Source organism: Macrotis lagotis, chromosome 5, assembly GCF_037893015.1.
Source record: "Macrotis lagotis isolate mMagLag1 chromosome 5, bilby.v1.9.chrom.fasta, whole genome shotgun sequence".
In the NCBI taxonomy this organism is placed as follows: Eukaryota; Metazoa; Chordata; class Mammalia; order Peramelemorphia; family Peramelidae; genus Macrotis; species Macrotis lagotis.
The window spans coordinates 194,498,121-194,517,495 of record NC_133662.1 but is presented as its reverse complement, the minus strand read 5'-3'; the positions used below and the strand labels follow the sequence as shown (position 1 = coordinate 194,517,495).

Below are 19,375 nucleotides of genomic sequence, written 5' to 3'. Positions count from 1 at the left end.
CTTAATAGTATACTGTCATGAGACCCTCAAGACCAGTAGACCTAATTTTATAATATGGACCATATTCTCTGATTCCCTACAATCTCACAAACCTCTTTAAAAGAGAAATTATGTGCCAAAGATAAATCAACTTTAGCTGTTTCCTTGAGAATTCAAAACAAGGTTAAAAAAAACAAAACACCCAATCCTAGGAACCCAGGCTGATCCTGAGCCCCCTGAACACACCTCCTCCCCTCCCATAATATGGCAATAAACCACACTAGCAGAACCAAGGACACAGCCCAGGCTTACACCAGAATTTATGATCCTTTCTACCTCTTTCCAGTACTGTCTATATCCTGATTCCAGGCTGTAGAAGTCTGGACCTTGTCACTACCTGGGCCTTGTCACAGCTCTTCAAGAGCTAATCTGGAATATTAGCATAGCAAGGCTTTGAACTTCCTTTGCTAGATAAAGTTGACTCTGAACTGCTTGTGTTGGGCCAGAGAAAGGAACAGAGGCAAGTCATCATGAGAGAAGACCAAACTTGGAGTTGTGGAGCCCTCCAACAAAACTGAGAAAGAGCACAGCACCTAGCAGGGGCTATTTCTGACCTCCCAAAAGTCAATTGAGTCAGAGATCTAGGCTGGTGAACCATGAACCAACTGCCCTTTGTAGGAGAAGGCTGAGACATTCCAAAAACCAACCTCCACAATCTGCAAAATGAAGGAAAATGATTTAACACTTTCTTAGACAGAGGACCCTGGGGAATTTAAAAATATGGAATCACACCACACTGTTTATCAATCATTTGAAAAAGAAATGAAAATTGTGAGAGCAAAACTAATTAGCTGAAAAGAAAAACTTGAATCTTCAATGGCAAGCCTGGCCAAAGAAAGAAAAGAAAGAACAATAGATTGGGAATAAAATTATATAGAGATGAAGGACAACCTAGAAGAGGAAAAGCAAAAACCCAAAAAATATTAAAAGAAAGTATGCTTACTATGTAAGCAAAATATATGAATCTCAAAGACAGGTTATGTAGAGACAACCTAAGGATAAGAGGTTTGCCCGAAGAATATGACAGAACTAGAAACCCCCCCCAAAAAACCTTAACATCATGATGAAGGAAATTTTAGAAGCCCAGACTTAAACCATGCACAAAAGAGGAGATATTAAAAATTAGAGAGGCAATAGGTAAATTGGGAAACAAAAACTCCATAGAAATGATAAAACTAAAAGCTGTTTTTTGAAGATTAATAAAATCAATAAAATATTAGCTAATGTGATTAAAAAGAAGAAAGCAGAAAATTAAATTAAGATAGAAAATGAGCAAGGTGAAATCACAAAAACAAGAAGAAATGAAAAGAATAATCAGAACAAACTATACACAGTTAAATTCTTTTTTTTAAAAATTTTATTTTAAGGCAATGGGATTAAGTGACTTGCCCAAGATCACACAATTAGTAACTGTCTGACTAACAGGTCCTTCTGACTCCAGGACCAGTGCTCTATCCACTGCGCCACCTAGCTGTCCCACATGGTTACATTCTAACAAAACTGAAAACAAAAGAGAGAGAATACCTTCAAAAATATAATATGCCCAAACTATCAGAAGACCAAATAGGATTCTTAAATAACCTACTTTCAGAAAAGGAAATTGATCTAGCTGTAAAGATACTCCCAAAAGAAAACTCTTGGAGTTGATGGATTCTGAAATTTTTAAAGAACAGTTTAGCACCCATAATTCCCAATTCTAAAAAAATTGAGAAAACACCCTGACAGAATCCTTTTAAGAGAGAAACGTAATCTTATACCTAAACTAGGGAACGATTAAACACTATAGATCAATAATCATTAATGAACTAAAGATGCTAAATCTAGCAGAAAGCTGAACAATTTAAGTCTATAAGTTGGTTGAGCAGAGACAAGCTTGGGAGAGAACTGTCCAGGCTTAAACTAAACAAAAAAGAGGAGATATTAAAAATTAGAGAGGAAAATAGATAAATTGTAAACCAAAAACTCAGAGAAATGATAAAACTAAAAGCTCGTTTTTTGAAGAGTAATAAAATCAATGAAATCTTAGCTAATGTGGTTAAGCAGAATTAAAACTTGAGGCGAGTCACAAGTCTGGAATTGTGGACCAAACAGCTGTAGCCAAAAGGCCAACAAAAATCTGGTTAGTCAGTGGAGTCAACCAAGCGGAATTGACTGCTGACCCCTTCCTTCTTTGTCTACCAGATCAGTGGTCTTTCCCACTGATGGACAACATAGCAATAGTTCACATTTACAGCGTTTTAGAATATCCAATGAGGTGAATGCCGCAGTCATTATTCTCCGCCTTTTATATGTTAAGTGATGCTGGTCTTTTTCCACCTGCCCTTTTATAGGCACTGGAGGAAGAACTGGTGTGGGACAGGCTAGAACCTACCTGCCTAGAACTTGGTCCAGAATATGTATTGGGGGTGCTATCTTGGGATAAACCACCAGATGGCCCTCCTGGCTGGAACTACCAGCCCAGACCTATCATAAACAGCATAAACTCAGCTTCCCAGTACCCTGCCCAGTTCTCTGCTACATCCGGTATTCAAAATGTTTTTTGAAAAATTTCATTGCATAGTATTTCACACATTTTATTGAATAATATTTCACTGCAGAGATGACCACTGTCTTGGAGCTGGATAAACAGGATTTGGCAAGCCCTGAAATTACAAAGGTGACTCCAAGTAGCTCCTCTGTGTCACCTCTGTACAAAAACTGGGGACAACAGAACTTTCTATTTCTGAAAGTAATAAAGTGCTCAGCCTTAGTTCAGTTCAGTTGAACAAGCACTGAATTTGTACAGTTCAATGAATCCCATAGTTCTTTAGTGATGACACTATTTAGTCACATCCTAGAACCACAAAGGGACTTTTCTGTGATATAATTTCCCATCGTCGAGGAGTGCATTGAAGTAAAGGAGATGTGTGAAAACCACATAGATGTGTAATAGTGTGTGAAGTATAACAAAGCAAATTGTTAACAGTAACATTAAACTTGTCAGAACAAGTCTTTTTTCCTAGAGTACACTACTGGTTCTCAAGATCTGAAATCCTGAGCTTAAACTTTTTATTCTGGAAATCAAACTAGGTTTTTAATTCCATTGAATACATAAGTGATTTTCAATATACTTGTTCATCATGGGAATGCTATAATAATTTGACACTTAAGCATTCCCGATCCTCCTTAATTCTAATACCTGCTTTCTCTTGATTATTTCTTATTTATGCTGCATATAGTTATTTACTCTTGTTTTTGTTTTTTTACTCTCTTTTTTTTTAGCAAGGCAGTGGGGTTCAGTGACTTGCCCATGGTCACACAGCTAGGTAATTATAAAGTGTCTGAGGTCAGATTTGAACTCAGGTCCTCCTGACTCCAGGACCAGTGCTCCATCCATTGTGCCACCTAGCTGTCCCTATATAGTTTATTTATACATAGTTGTCTACTATACTACATTATAAACTCTTCAAGGGCAGGAACTATCTTTTGCCTTTTTTGTAAGCCTAGTAGTTAGGAAAGTGCTTGAAATGTAGTAAGCATTACATAAATGTTTATTGATGAACTGACTGACTCAGCATAGCAAGGTCTAAAATAAAGAAAGGGATTTTAAAGATATTTTTAAAACAATAAAATAATCATTTTTGTTTCAAAACTTCTTTTGAATTTGAATATACAAAAATGATATTCTTAAGCATAAAAACATATACTTTAAAAGTCTTCTGATATTTTAAAAGTATTCTGAAAGAGGCTCCTGTCTCTACTTCCCATTAACTTTCTTCTTTCCTCCTTCAGGGTGCTCTCTCTCTCTCTCTCTCTCTCTCTCTCTCTCTCTCTCTCTCATTCTCCCATTTGTAAACAGGCATCAGAGTATTCAGTAAGAAAACTTCTGGTTCTTTTCCAGGCATATTTACTATTTCAGACTCATTTATCCCCACACAGATCTCCTACCTTTTCTCTCATGTGTGTTTCTCTCAGATGTCTGTTTCTCTGGCAGGTTGGGCATCCCCAGAAGGCTAAGGGGTAGCATGGTCTGCTACCTGTCTGCATCTCCATGAAGCACTTAGCATCCCTGTGAGCTGTCTAAGGCTTGCTTGGCAGCCTTGTCTAATCCTTTGATTTTAAACGCCCTGAGCAGCAGTGCAATGCAGGATGGCAAAGTCTTGGCCACTCAATTTATATTATTCCCTTGAGGCTGCACAAATAACAAACTTTCCCTCCTCCTTTCCTCCCACTCACTTCCAAAGGAATGCTAAACCAGCCAAGCCTGCCTAATAAGGTGGAACATCATCTGAGGGGCTAGGTGACTTGTCTGAGGTTGTTTGTCCTGGGATTTGACCCAATATCTCTTGACCAATGCTCTTTCCACAACTCATTGCTGTTTAGTGATTTGTTAAGTGCAAGGCTCACTACAGATTTAGTATTCAGTAGTAGAATAAATGATATGAAGTTATTTCTCAAGAAATATAAGTAAAGGGTCCAGAAAACGTTAACTTTCCTCTCAAACAAAAAAATACATTACCTAGATATCTGTATTATAATGCATAACTAATGTAAAGGCATACTTCTCCCTGCCCCCTAACCTCTCTGCATTCATTTTGATGAAGAAATTGGTTTGGGTACAGAACTAAGCCACCAAAACCTAAATTCCCTTTAATAGGTAGAGAACAGAGTTCAGACAATCTGAAAATTGTTGCTTACTCTTCTAAGGGACTGATGAGAGTTCTGGAGTGCAAGTGGAAGGGAGAGATGAGGAAATTGGGAAGAACGGTGGAGATGGGAAGTTTTTAGTCTGAAGAAAAGGAAGACAAAGGACAATAGCCAAGACTTTGAGAGGTTGTCATATGGAAGAAGTAATAAATTTGTTGTTCGAGGTAGAACCGGTAATAGTAGATAGAATTTCAGAAACAGATAGATTTGGTATCAGAAAAGCCTCCAAACAATTAAGGAGACTCCCCGGAGTAGTATTAATGAATTTAGACTACCCTTTTTAGAACCTAGGCAGTGAATATAATTCAACAAGCATTTAATTAAGTATCTTCTCAATCTGAGGGGCAGTAGTGGATAGAACTCTGAGCTTGGGGATCAGAAAGACTCATCTTCCTGAGTTCAAACTGATCTCAGGCATTTATTAGCTGGGCAATTAGCTTGGGTAAGTCATTTAACCCTGTTTGCCTCAGTTTCTCATCTGTAAAATGAGTTAGAGAAGGAAATGCTAAACTACCCAATATCTCTGTCAAAAGATCCCAAAATGAGGTCATAGAAGGGCCATAGAAAAGACTGAAACAGGGGCGGCTAGGTGGCGCAGTGGATAGAGCACCGGCCCTGGAGTCAGGAGTACCTGAGTTCAATTTTGGCCTCAGACACTTAATAATTACTTAGCTGTGTGGCCTTGGGCAAGCCACTTAACCCCATTGCCTTGCAAAAACCTAAAAAAAAAAAAAAGACTGAAACAACACAATAATAACTTTGAAGGAGAAGAGGGAGGGATACATAGAATACTGTGGTGATGTTCTCTCCATCTTGTGAAGATGACCTAGTCCTCTGTTCTCAAGGACTTAGCACATTCTAATAGGGCATGTACCCAAACAAATATGGTACAAGATAAGCTATGATAAGAAAAAAAGTGAGATCAAGATATTCCTCTAGGAAAATTTGAGTAGTTTGCCTGGGAGGAAAAAAAGGTTTGAAAAGGAAGCACTGGTGGGGGCGGCTAGGTGGCCCAGTGGATAGAGCACCAGCCCTGGAGTTGGGAGTACCTGGGTTCAAATCCGGCCTCAGACACTTAATAATTACCTAGCTGTGTGGTCTCGGGCAAGCCACTTAACCCCATTGCCTAGCAAAAACCTAAAAGAAAAAAAGAAAGAAAAGGAAGCACCACCAAGCTGTACTTTGTTTAAAGGATGGGGAGACCTGAGCATGTCTGTAAACAGAAATATTAAAGATTCATTTTTAAAAAGAAAGAGATTAGAGATGAGAAGTGAAAAAAGTCCTTGAGGAGATGGGATCAAGGGAACATGTGAAAAGATCATTCTTGGCAAAGAGGAAGGGCTACTTCATGATGGGCCCAGAGGGGGGAAAAGCAAAAGTTAGGTCAAAACATGGAGAAGAATTGAGCTGGAATAAGGATGGGAGGAGGGAGTTGAGGGAGCAAGGACAGATCTCTTGAATCTTTTTTGGGGGGATCATGAAGAATAGTATATTGATATTTATTTCTTATGGTAAAATCTACTCCGTCTCAAATCTGCCACGTAAGAACTTTGGACCGTAATTGTTTTTGAGTCGAAGAATACTTATTAAAGGGTTCCCCTCACAATTGGTTCTCGTAGGAATTCTGGACTATTTAGAAATATTTAGAAATGTACATAAAACTTCTTGGATCAAAAAATATTGTATTTATTATAATGAGATGTTTGCAGCCTAAAGAAGTGAATTTATTGCACTCCTCAAAGAATTGTTTACAGTCAAAAGAACAATTTACTTCTAATTGGGCAATGTGAATTTTTACTTTTTATCACTTTAATAGTTTTTCCAGCCCCAGTTTTATTTGTTTTGTTTGTAAATTAGTGCCAGTTTCTACATTGTGTTGGATGTAAATATTTGTTATTTTTTTAAATGCTCAGAATTTTTTTAACTACAAAATACTGTGATTCAAAATGGACTCAATAAGTGAACTTTATTTAACAGTACCTATTTTTTTCCACAAGGTGGGGTGCTAACAACATTCCATACTCAAAAACCTAATATCTTTGTTCTAAACATTATGCTCTTTTATTCTGGAACTTAGCACTGCTGGGATATATATTACTTCAAAATTTTACACATGATATTGAAAAACAAGCCATTTTCTGCTATTTTTCTGCAATTTGGATTGCAGCTCATGATTTTTAAAATTCTCCATCATTTATATTGAGAATGTTAGCAGGATAATGCACATGTAATAAAATTAGTCTCCATCTTTGTAAAAGTTTCTTTTCTTTGTTATAATAATGGAATTTAACTGTAGGAAGAATCATTTGGCATATTAAGTGAAATCTCATTAACCTAGTATTTTGGGGGTATTTGGGAGACTATAAGTATAGTTTTATTATTTTTTTAACCACTAAAATGAAGTATTGGTTAATAGGGTCTCATGAATGCCTGTCTTATTGAACATAATGATTGCAAATACATCTCTTGGACTCACAGTAGTCTGCCCTAGTCAGATTATATCTGAAGTCTTTTGTTTGGTTCTGGGTTAAACTTTTAGTAAGACATTGATAAATTAGAAAGCATTCAAGAGAGGCCAACCAGGATAGTAAAAGGGTTTCAGTTCATTTATGTGAGAATTGGCTGAAGGAACTAGGGACATTTAGCCTGGAGAAGAGAAAATTCATTGGGAAAATGATGACTATCCTCAAGTCTCTGAAGGTCCTTCATGTAGAAGAAGTATTGAATTTGTTGTACTTGACCCTATAAGACAAAACCAGGAGCAATAGGCAGAAGTTAAAGGGAGACAAACTTAGATTTCACATAGGAAAAAACTTAGCACTTAAAGCTATCCAAAAATAAAATGTGTTGCCCCATTGCTGGTAGGATCCTTCTTATTGGTGGTCTTCAAACAGAGACTGGGTGATCCCTTTTTATAGAGGTTCTTGCTCTGGTACAGGTTGGTACAAAATTTTGATTCTCTTTGATGTGTGATGCTTTTCCAGAACTGTTCTCTTAGTAGCTTAAATATACCTCCTGAGATTTTTTTTTTCACTTCCTTGATTTGCTTAGTTAACCCTATTTGTGTAGCTGGATAGAAAGATAGATTTTGCTTTTGTCCATTTGAATCATCCCAAATCCATCAGATCTCACCTTATCCTTAAAGAACATTTTAAAAAAAGTTTGCCTTGACCTTGTCATTTCCTCAAGCTACAGATCTGTTTCTTTTCACTGCTAAACTCAGACCCTCCCTGTCTCCATTTCCTGACCACTTCTTCATAGAATAACAAAATCTCAAAGTTGAAAGGGAACTCAGAGGCTATCCAATCCAACTCCCCTTCAAAGAGAAAGAATCCATTACCTCCTTGGGCAGCCAGTGGTACTTTTGAGTGGCTCTAATTGGGATGAAGGTTGTTCTCTACATCTTGCCAAAATCTGTCTGCAACTTGCACCCATTGTCCCTAGTTCTGATAATTTTGTGAGGTCCTGTCTCTTCTGGTTACCACCTTCTTTGTGCTTTCGATTTTATAAATGTCCTTTTAAAATGTGTGCCGTCCAGAACTGCATCCAGGACTTCATAGTATAATAAGAACCAACATTCTCTTTGTTTTTCTCTTGATGTAACCTAAAATCACATCATTCCTCAACCTCTGGCCGTCTGGCTTCTGACCCCACCAGTCTACTGAAACAACTAACCCAATAGCTTCTTTATGACTATCCAAAGGTTTTTCTCAATGGACATTCAATGTCCTGAATTGATGAACCTTTCAAACACTTATTAAGGGCCTACTCTATGCAAGGGACAAACCATTTATCAAGGTCCTATACTAGATAACTTTCCCTCCATGACCTCTCTGCATCATTTGACATCACTGATCTCTCTCCTTTCCCAGATCCTACCTTTTCACCTGGGCCTTAATGATGCAGCTCTTCCTCAGCTCTCCTAGTACCTCAGTCTCCTTCCTTCCCCTCCTTAGTGTGGTTTGTCCCTGAAACCCTGTTCTGCTCTCTTTTCTCTCTTTGCAGTCTTCCCCTTGATGATCTTATCTGTTTCATGCATTCAGTTTCAACTCTTTGCAGATTTCCAAAAAGGGGTGTGTGTGTGTGTGTGTGTGTGTGTGTGTGTGTGTGTGTGTGTGTGATAGAGATATATGTGGTATGTAGATGTATTTATATGTGGCTATATATACATGCACATATACAGACATTTTATATATAAGCATATATCTACGTATTTGCATACACACACACCTTATCTTCTCCCTTGAACTTCATCATTGTATCTTCAGTTGCCTGTTTTACATTTCTACCTAGATATCTGGCAAGTATACAAATCTGGCTTGTCTGAAATCTTCCTACTTCCTGCTTCCCTAATTCTGTTGATGATATCATCATCTTTCTAGTCACCCAGGCTCAAACTCTTTGAATTATCTTTGACTTCTCCTTTCTCTCATGTCTCATCTAATAAATTGCCAGATCTTCTTTCAAATCTGTCCCTTTGGCTTTACCCACCTATTGGCACCCTGATTTATAGCCTCACCTAAACTTTGCAGTCACCTTATTTGTTGGTCTATTTCCAGCCTGTTCCTCCTCAGGTTCATTTCCCAATTAACTATCAAAATAATTCTTCTTCTACATAAGTCTGATTATTTTATTTTTCCTGCTCAGTGTCTCCCTATTGACTGTAGCACGAAATAGAATCTTCTTACTCTGATATTTAAGAACCCTCCAATCTGACTCCTTTCTATATTTTCAGTTTCATTTCCTCCTATTTACCATCATGCATTCTTTTATTCCAGCAAAACTGAACTACCAGCTGTTCCCCACATTTGGCCTGTCATTTCCCACTTCTATGCATTCATAGATGCCACCTCCCAAACCTAGAATGCATATATTCTTCATCTGTCTTTCAAAATCTTTATCCTGACTTCTTGTTAATAAACCTCTTAATCTTACTGAGATTCAGTTTTCTCATCAATAAAATGAGGTTAATAATATATGTAACACTTACTTTTGAAGGTTCTTGTGAGAATCAAATGAGTTAATCTATTCAAAGCATCATATAAAAACCAACTATTATAGCATGTCATGCAGAAGATTTAACAATGAATCATTCAGATAATCAGTTTTAGTTAGACAAAGCTTATTTTGGAGTATATATTACATATGATATCATTTAAAAGCAGTTGCAAAAGATAACTAAAACCATTTCTTGATATATAAAGTTTATCTAATCATTTCATTTGGTTGTCACACCAAGTAAAGATTTCTTATTTCCAGAACTCAACAATAATGCATTCATAAAGAGAATAAATTAATTGCAGTGAATGGCAGGATTTGGTAAGATCAAAGTATGATTTCATAGATCGCCTTGATTTGTACTTTTGTGGTTGATGATGCCATCAGGACTCCTTGGTAAGATAATTTCCACATAAATTACTAGGATGTGCTATTTAATTTATGTTGTAAATTTACTTCCAGAGAGCTCTGTGGTTTCTAGTGGTATAGTCATTTTGAAGCATACTCTTTTAAATTTCTAGTATTCAATGTTATTGTTTTTCAGTCATGTGTGCCTCTTCATGACCCCATTTGGGATTTTCATGGCAAAGATACTGGAGTGGTTTTCCATTTACTTTTTCAGCTCCCTTTACAGATGAGGAAACTGAGGTCCAGTTCACAACTAGTAAAGTATAAGGCCAGATTTGAACTCAGGAAAAGGAGTCTTACTGACTCCAAGCCCAATATTTTATCCACTGTGCCACCTTACTGCCTTATTCATACAATACTAGTGTTTTATTTAGCATTCCATTAAGTTTCAAGAAATCTTCAAATACTATAGAAATGTTCTTTTCCAGTATCTATTTGAAACCATCAACAAGCATAATATTCAATTGGGAGAGGCTAGAGGCTTTCCCAATAAGATCAGGGGTGAAACAAGGGTGCCCATTATCACCACTACTATTCAATATTGTATTAGAAATGTTAGCATCAGCAATTAGAGAGAAAAAATTAGAGAGGAAAAAGAAACTGAAGGAATTAGAATTGGGAAGGAAGAGACAAAACTCTCACTCTTTGCAGATGACATGATGGTCTACCTAGAGAATCCCAAGAAATCATCCAAAAAACTACTGGAAACAATTAGCAATTTTAGCAAAGTTGCAGGTTATAAAATATACCCTCATAAATCCTCAACTTTCCTATATATGTCTAGCAAGAAACAGCAGGAAGAACTAGAAAGAGAAATCCCATTCAAAGTAACCTCAGACAATATAAAATATTTGGGAGTCTATTTACCAAGACAGACTCAGAATCTTTTTGAAAACAATTATAAAACACTTCTCACACAAATTAAATCAGATTTAAATAACTGGGCAAATATCAACTGCTCATGGATAGGTAGAGCTAATATAATAAAAATGACAATTCTACCAAAACTAAACTATTTGTTTAGTGCCCTACCAATCAAAATTCCAAAAAATTACTTTAACAAGTTAGAAAAAAGTATAAGTAAATTCATATGGAGAAATAAAAAGTCAAGAATTGCCAGGAGCTTAATGAAAAAAAAAGTACAAAAGAAGGTGGCTTAGCCCTACCTGATCTAAGATTATATTATAAAGCATCAGTCATCAAAACTGTTTGGTATTGGCTAAGAAATTGAGTGGTGGACCAGTGGAATAGACTAGGTGCAAAAGCAGGAGATGATTATAGTAATCTGCTGTTTGATAAACTCAAAGAGTCTGGCCATTGGGATAAAAACTCCCTCTTTGATAAAAATTTCTGGGATAATTGGAAGTTAGTATGGAAGAAGCTTAGATTAGACCAACACCTCACACCCTTTACCAAGATAAGATCCAAATGGTTACAGGACATAAACATAAAAAACAATACTATAAGCAAATTAGAAGATCAAGGACTAGTCTACCTGTCAGATCTATGGAAAGGGGAGCAGTTTATGACTAAGGAAGAGTTGGAGATCATCACCAAAAACCAATTAGATGATTTTGATTACATTAAATTAAAAAGCTTTTGCACAGATAAAACCAGTGTAACCAAGATCAAAAGAAATGTAGTAAATTGGGAAACAATCTTTACAACTAATGATTCTGACAAAGGACTCATTTCTAAAATATACAGAGAACTGAGTCATATTTTTAAAACAAAAAGCCATTCCCCAATTGACAAATGGTCAAAGTATATGCAAAGGCAATTTACAGAGGAGGAGATCAAAGCAATCCATAGACATATGAAAAAATGCTCTAAATCATTAATTATTAGAGAAATTCAAATTGAAGCTTCTCCGAGGTACCACCTCATACCTCTCAGATTGGCCAATATGACCAGGAATGATCATTGTTGGAAGGGTTGTGGGAAATCTGGGACACTACTACACTGTTGGTGGAGCTGTGAACTCATCCAACCCTTCTGGAGAGCTATTTGGAACTATGCCCAAAGGGCAGCAAAAATGGGCATAACCTTTGACCCAACAATACCACTACTGGGTCTATACCCCGAAGAGATGTGAAAAAGGGTAAAAACATTACTTGTACAAAAATATTTATAGCAGCCCTGTTTGTGGTGGCAAAGAATTGGAAATCAAGTAAATGTCCTTCAGTTGGGGAATGACTTAGCAAACTGTGGTATATTTATGTCATGGAACACTATTGTTCTATTAGAAACCAGGAGGAATGGGATTTCAGGGAAGCCTGGAGGGATTTGCATGAACTGATGCTAAGTGAGATGAGCAGAACCAGAAAAACACTGTACACCCTAACAGCAACATGGGGGTGATGATCAACCTTGAAGGACTTGCTCATTCCATCAGTGCAACAATCGGGAACAATATTGGGCTGTCTGCAAAGGAGAGTACCATCTGTATCCAGATAAGGATCTGTGGAGTTTGAACAAAGCGCAAGGACTATTCCCTTTAATTTAGAAAAAAACATATCTTATTGTCTGATCTTGTTACATCTTAGACGTCTCTTCTCTTCTTTAAGGATATGATTTCTCTCTCATCACACCCAATTTGGATCAAGGTACAACATGGAAACAAAGTAAAGACTGACAGAGTGCTTTCTGTGGGGGGGGGGGAAGCAAGATTGGGGGGAAAATTGTAAAACTCAAATAATATCTTTAATAAAAATAAATTTTTAAAAAAAGTTCTTTTCCTTTTAAATTTTCACTTTTCATGCCCATATTTAATTATTCCAGTTTCAAATTTTCCTACTGATACCATCTAGCATACTTCTATGTGTATGTTTAATCAGCTAATTAATACATTTATTGTTGCAAATCACTATGCTAAATTCTGAGGAGGTTGATAAATAAAAGTATGATACTTCTTCCTCACTGAGTGTGCAGTTCAATTATAGGAGTTAGTTATACATGAGAATATATGTAATAGTAATGTAATAATATAATGTAATATAATAATATAATAATATATAGCAATGCAAACTGTGTTGTTCTAAACATGCACATGTTATACAAAGGTATGAATGTATGTATACATAAATCTGCATGCACTTATACACATATTATGCTAAATATTCCCTAAAGGAAATTCATTCCTTAAAGGAATATTGCCCAAGACAAAGAAGAGAGCACACTGGGAGGATAGCTTTTTAAGATGGAGGCATCAGCAAAAAGAAACTCTGGACCATCTACTGGACTTTGTTCACATCCTGAAAACTCTCTTCAGACTTTGGTTTGCTCAGGAGTCTGGAAAAGAATTGGCCAGAAGGGGAAGGGAATGGAATGGAAAAGTGGAAGAGAAGGAAACTGTCTACTTGCTACTTCCCCATGAATCTCATTCTGGCCTTTAGAGTTGATGGAGAGAGTCAAGAGGCTACCTACTATTATTATTTCCCTGATTTTTAAATTGAGAACTGTAACATATAGTATAAATCTTAATTATTTAGTTATTCATACTTGTGGAGCCCTGGGTAAGCTAGAACTGATTGCATCTAATGCAATAATAACTTTGTCTAATAACTTTGTCTCTATGATTTTCAAAAGGAGAGTTTGTTAAGAACAAAATACTCTGATTCTTCCTTGTATTCTTTTGCTTCATATGAAAGATGCATCCTATGCTGTCATGGGGAGTTTACAATCTTGGGGTAATGAAAGGAAGACTTAGTCTCTGGAATAGAGCAACCACCTCCTCATCTTGCTCTTTCTCCATAGAAGTTTCTTCAATTTTCTATCCTGTTACAGCTGTCCCAAGGCTAAAAGAAGATATGTTTAGATATATTTAAGGTCATGTAGGGTCATGCATTTGTAGATCCTAGAGAGAAAATTCCTTGAATAAATAAATATTTAGAGTTTTTCTTTACACTCTACTTAGTTTCCATTTTAAAACATTATATTTTAAATAATTGTGGGATTCAAGAATTGATTGGATTCTTAAATATCATCTAGTCCAGGCTCCTCCTTGGGAGTGACTACTTGAACCTAGGACTCTCAAGTCAATGTTCTTTCTATTGCATGATAGGGATCTGCTTTTCTGAAGAGAAGAACCACAGAAGCCTGGGAGTTCCCCAAGGCCTCTCCAGTTGTGGAGTCAAGTTTTTCAGTTAATGATGATGAGGATGATGATGATTGATGATGATGTTTGTCCTTCATTCTTGAAGAAGACCATGATATCAGGGAGGTGATGCCATGACAAGGACATGAACTGGATTTGAGTGAGGTGTTGTGCTAAGTCACCAGCTTCACTTTCTCCTCCAGAGCCATCTGAGTCCAGTGGTCAGATATGAATCAGGATGACTGTAGATGGCCCTGGATGTGAGACAGTTAGGGTGAAGTGACTTGCCAAGTATACACAGCTAACATCAGGTGTCTGAGGCTAGATTTCAAACCCTTGTCCTCCTAACTCCAGGGCTGGTGCCATCTAGCTGGCCTCAAGTTTTCCTGTCAGGCATCTGGAAGAAGGAAAAGGTGAAACTCCTCATTGGCAGAAATTAAGGAGAAGGAGAAAGTTGTTTGTGATGCCTTCCTACCTCCCTTTTTGCTCCTTTTTCTTCATTGCTGGAATACCCTCTCCTTTGCCCCATGATTCCCCCCATATTCCAAAATCACCTGCCCCCCTTCTGTGCTTTCGTCAGGCTAGTGGATCAAAACTAGGTATTGGGAAGAAACAAATTTAAACTAAATAATGGGAAGGTATGTGTAACCAGCTTGTAATCCCTCACTTGAATTTTCAAAAGATGCCATTCTGTAGTCTAAACAGGCCTCTATGTAGACTTGCAAGCAGTGTAACTAGAAGGAAATAGGTAATGCGGTCCTGATTTTGTTAGGGGGACCAGAGGAGCCTAGGGAGAGAAACCAGGAAGCTCGTCCACCTTGGTCACTGAGTTCTGTATCAAAGAGCCTTTAGAGGAGTTCTTTTAGATTGCTCTGACCCCCAGAAAGACTTTTTTCCATCTAAGTTCATCCAGCCCCTTTGCTCACTCCCCAGGCTGGGTTCCAGCCATTTTCCTTTGTCCTAGAGAAAGTTGGCCTTTGCCTCATAAAATAACCTTGCTTTTCACATGATTGAATCCTGCAGGAAAGAGCCTGCCAACACCAAGACTTGGATCCCCATTCACACCAGCTCCTCACTGGATGAGGGAGTTGGGAAAGAAGACCTAACTTTGTTAGACTTTGTAGGCTTTCCCAAGGCCAGTAATGAACTGTTCATTTGTGTTATATTTTTATCATTTGCTGCTCTTGTGCTCATAGCTTTAAAAATTTAGGTAAAACATAATTAACTATTGTACTTTTGATGGAAATAAAATTTAGGAGGCAAATATGAACCTAAGAATAATCTCAGTTGTTTGAAGTTCATTAAAGAAAAGGTATAAAATTAACCTCATAGGGAAGCTTATTGTAATAGTAATAATTTAAATCCTTATTGGCATAGTTTTATTTGTTATAACAATAGTATTCTATTTACTATATTTTCAGTAAATTACTCTCTCAGCATAAAAACCAATAACATTTCTTTGAATGTCTTTTGTCTGTCTGACTTTTGCAGCTTATGGTTTGAGGATTATTCAAGGTTCAGAGGTGGCTGGTGACACAGTAGAGAGGACGTTGATCCTGATCAGTAAGACCTGAATTCAAATCCAACTTCAGATACTTTCTAGCTGAATGACCTTGAGCAAGTCATTTAACCTCTGCTTGCTTCAGTCTCCTCCACTGTAAAATCAGTATAGTAATAGGTTGTTGTGAGGATCAAATGAGATAATATTGGTAAAAAGTACTTAGCGCTGTGCTGGGTGCTTTATAAATACTTGTTCCACTATTCATTATTTGCTAGTTGAGTGTTCAGAGCAAGTGACATATTCAGCACCTTGAGTCCTTCTTTGGAAGGTGAAAAAAATCTACATTGTTACATGAGAGTGAGTAATACTAAACCCCATTCTTCCAAATTTTTTCTTTTGGTTTGGCAAGGCAGTCAGGGTTAAATGACTTGCCCAGAGTCACACAACTAGTAAGTGTCAAGCATCTGAGTCTGAATTTGAACTCAAGTCCCCTTGACTCCAGGGCTCTATTCAAGTTGCCCCTAGCTGCCCCTCCCTCCTCCTAATTTCTATAAGCTTACCAGAAGGAGAGCAAATACCATTTCTCTGTACTTGGTTGCAGAGTAACTGTTCTTATGACTTCTGCACTGTGCTGAGTATATAACTCACACACACACACACACACACACACACACCTGTGAAGAAATATTCATTCGGTTTGTGTTTTTAAGGGTCTGTTATATGCAATTTGAGGAAATATAAGATGAACTTTATTTTGTATATTATAATTCTTTGTGCTTCTTCCATGATTCTGGGCCAAGAGGAGAGAAGGGGGCTTCCTGCTCAGAGTAGGTCGGAGCTCAGACTCCCTCAGTCCATCATGGAAGGAATAGTTAGCCTGGTGAAAAGAATGAATGAAGCAATGATTCGAGCAATAAGTCATTGTTTTTACAGCAATTCCTGTGGTCAGGTTCCTATCCTAAGTGCTCCGCAAATGTTATTCTTTGATAATCCTTACGAAAGCCCTGAAAGATATATGCTGTTATTATTCCCATTTTACAGATGAGGAAACTGAAACTGAGTTAAAGGGCTTAGTCAGGGACACAGTGTCCAAGACCAAATTTGAACTTAGGACTTCTGGCCTAGTGCTCCATCCTCTGTGCCACCTAATCATCATCATCATCATCATCATCATCATCATCATCATCATCATCATCATTATTATTAAGCACTTACTGCACACTGTGCTATGATTTAGCTAGCCATACATACACACAAGCAAGACAGGCCCTGCACTGAAGGAACTCCCATTCCCATGTACATAAAGAGAACACTCAGAGGTGACCTTTAGAGCCGTCTTCAGTTATTTGGAAAGTTTTCACATAGAAGAAGGAATTAGACTTGTGCTGTTTACCCTTGTAGGCTATAATTAGGAACCAATGAATGGAAATGACAGAGAGGGAAATTTAGGATTAATGATTTAAGGAAAAACTTCCTAACACTTAGAGTGATTCAAAAGTGAAATTAGCTTTTTTCCTTTCTTTTTTTAAAAATGAACTTCTTTAGGATGTAGTGAGTTTCGTCAAGTCCAAAAAGGAGAATCATATAGACTTATTTAGGAGTTTAATGGTTCACTTTGGGTGGAAACTTAGATTTTTAGCACATAGATTAGATGGCTGTTGAGATAGCTTCTACCTCTATAATTTTGTGATACTAAACTCCTCAATCATGACCCAGGTTTATGCAACTAAGTAAATAAAATAAATCTTGTGTTTTGGAAGTGCTTGGACAAGAAAAGAAGACTAAGCAGAAAAGTGATTCATGCTGATGCCAGTAAGTGGTAATATTTCACTTGAGTGGCAATCTCACAGTAAATTGGGTTTTTTTCCTTTCCTTCTAGTACAAAATTCATCATATTCCAAGGAGTCGAGAAGTCCAGCAGTCTTGGAGCTCCTCGCTGTTTACAACCTTATATGCTGTGTGTTACTCCCTTCCTTTGACCTTTCGACTCAAACCAGACTTGGTAGGTAAAATTCAGTGGGTCCTGTAGTAAAAATGGAATATGAAATATCTACTAGGTCAACAACAGAACATACGTAGTATCTTAAAATAAATCCCTTTGCGGCGGCTAGGTGGTACAGTGGATAGAGCACTGGCCCTGGAGTCAGAAGGACCTGAGTTCAAATCTGGCCTCAGACACTTAATAATTACCTAGCTGTGTGACCTTGGGCAAGTCACTTAACCCCATTGCCTTGAAAAACAAAAACAAAGAAATCCCTTGAACACACTTTGCCAAAAGAAGTGGGAGAAATTGCTTTAAGTGATATCACTTAAGAGAGGATGAATGGGGCAATAGAAAGAGTTCTGGGGCTTTGCCCAGCATTTCCAGAGTGCCATGGTGCCTCCCTGATATAGGAGGGATCCACATCCATAAGGCCAAGGACTCCCACGGCACCCAAGTCATCACCAGAAGTTTTGTTTCCTATTAAATCAGGTCATGAGGTGAATATAGCTCTGAAAAAGGCAATGAGAAGGATGTCTGTACAACATTCCCTTCCTTCTCTATAATCAACATAATGTGCATGTCATCCCTTCATTCATTTGATTCATGGTTGTCTTCAATTACATAGGACAGTAATCAGTCAATTAGAAAGAGTCTGCTTTGAAATGAGAGGAACACAATCCTGATCTAAGACCTGCCACCCACCACCTCTTATGACTTTGGTCAAGACCTCTAAGTTCTCAGTTTCCATGGCTGTTCAAATTGAGATGATGGACCAAATTATTTCATCACCTTCTAATTCTAAATCAGTGATCAGTGAACTTCCCCTCTAGTGTAATTAGCCAACTTATGGATTCTATGTATCTGTCAGCCCTGAGCTGATATCAGGAAGGAGCTTATTGGGCAGAAAGGTTCCAATCCTTTACTATAATCTCTTTTGGGATGCAAAGTCTTTTTACCAAATATGGAATGTGTTGATAGAATCTTCTTTCATAAAAGAAGGCAGTACAGAAAAGAAAGATTAAAAAGTTAAACTAGTGAGGCACCTAGGTGGTGCAGCGAATAGAGCACCAGCCCTGGAGTCAGGAGTACCTGAGTTCAAATCTGGCCTCAGACACTTAATAATTACCTAGCTGTGTGGCCTTGGGGAAGCCATTTAACCCCATTGCCTTGCAAAAACTTAAAAAAAAAAAAGTTAAACTAGTAAGCTTTTTTTGATACTTTTTCTGAAATTTAGTCTTTGACAAGTGTCTCCATAGAGCCTTGAAGGGTTAAGTGATTAGCCCAAGACTACACAGCCAGGATAGTATGTGTCAGTGGCAGGACCTGAACTTAAATCATCCTGACCATGAGCTCTCTATACACTACACCATATTCCCTCTCTTTCATTCTATTTATTATAGAATCTGTTTTCATTAAAATAGCCTATTGGGAGCTCTTGGTCTCTCAGTTTGGGAACATTCAAATGAGTATATATTTACATAGCTTAACTTAAGTGTGTTTCATTTTAGTCACTTGGAAGAATGGTATCAGTCATTGACCTTTATCACATATCTAGTAGTTCAATTTTCCCAGGTATTTTGACCAAGAACTTTAAAAACTAAACTTTTTTGTTTTGTATTTCTCTAAATTATTGATGAAATTGGGGTTTATCCCCTACTCCCCA

General features: G+C 37.4%; 1 protein-coding gene across 4 annotated transcripts in view; it reads left to right on the top strand.

Moving 5' to 3' along the window:
• The window catches only part of ALG14 (ALG14 UDP-N-acetylglucosaminyltransferase subunit), a 154,446-nt gene that overhangs the window by 63,978 nt on the left and 71,093 nt on the right, over window positions 1-19,375 (top strand). For 3 of the 4 annotated variants that reach the window (XM_074188223.1, XM_074188222.1, XM_074188224.1), the window contains exon 3: window positions 17,608-17,730. The exons of the other annotated variant lie outside the window; for it this stretch is intronic. In XM_074188223.1, coding sequence (XP_074044324.1) covers window positions 17,608-17,730 — 123 coding nt within the window. The remainder of the gene's footprint in view (window positions 1-17,607; window positions 17,731-19,375) is intronic. 4 annotated transcript variants of the gene reach the window in all.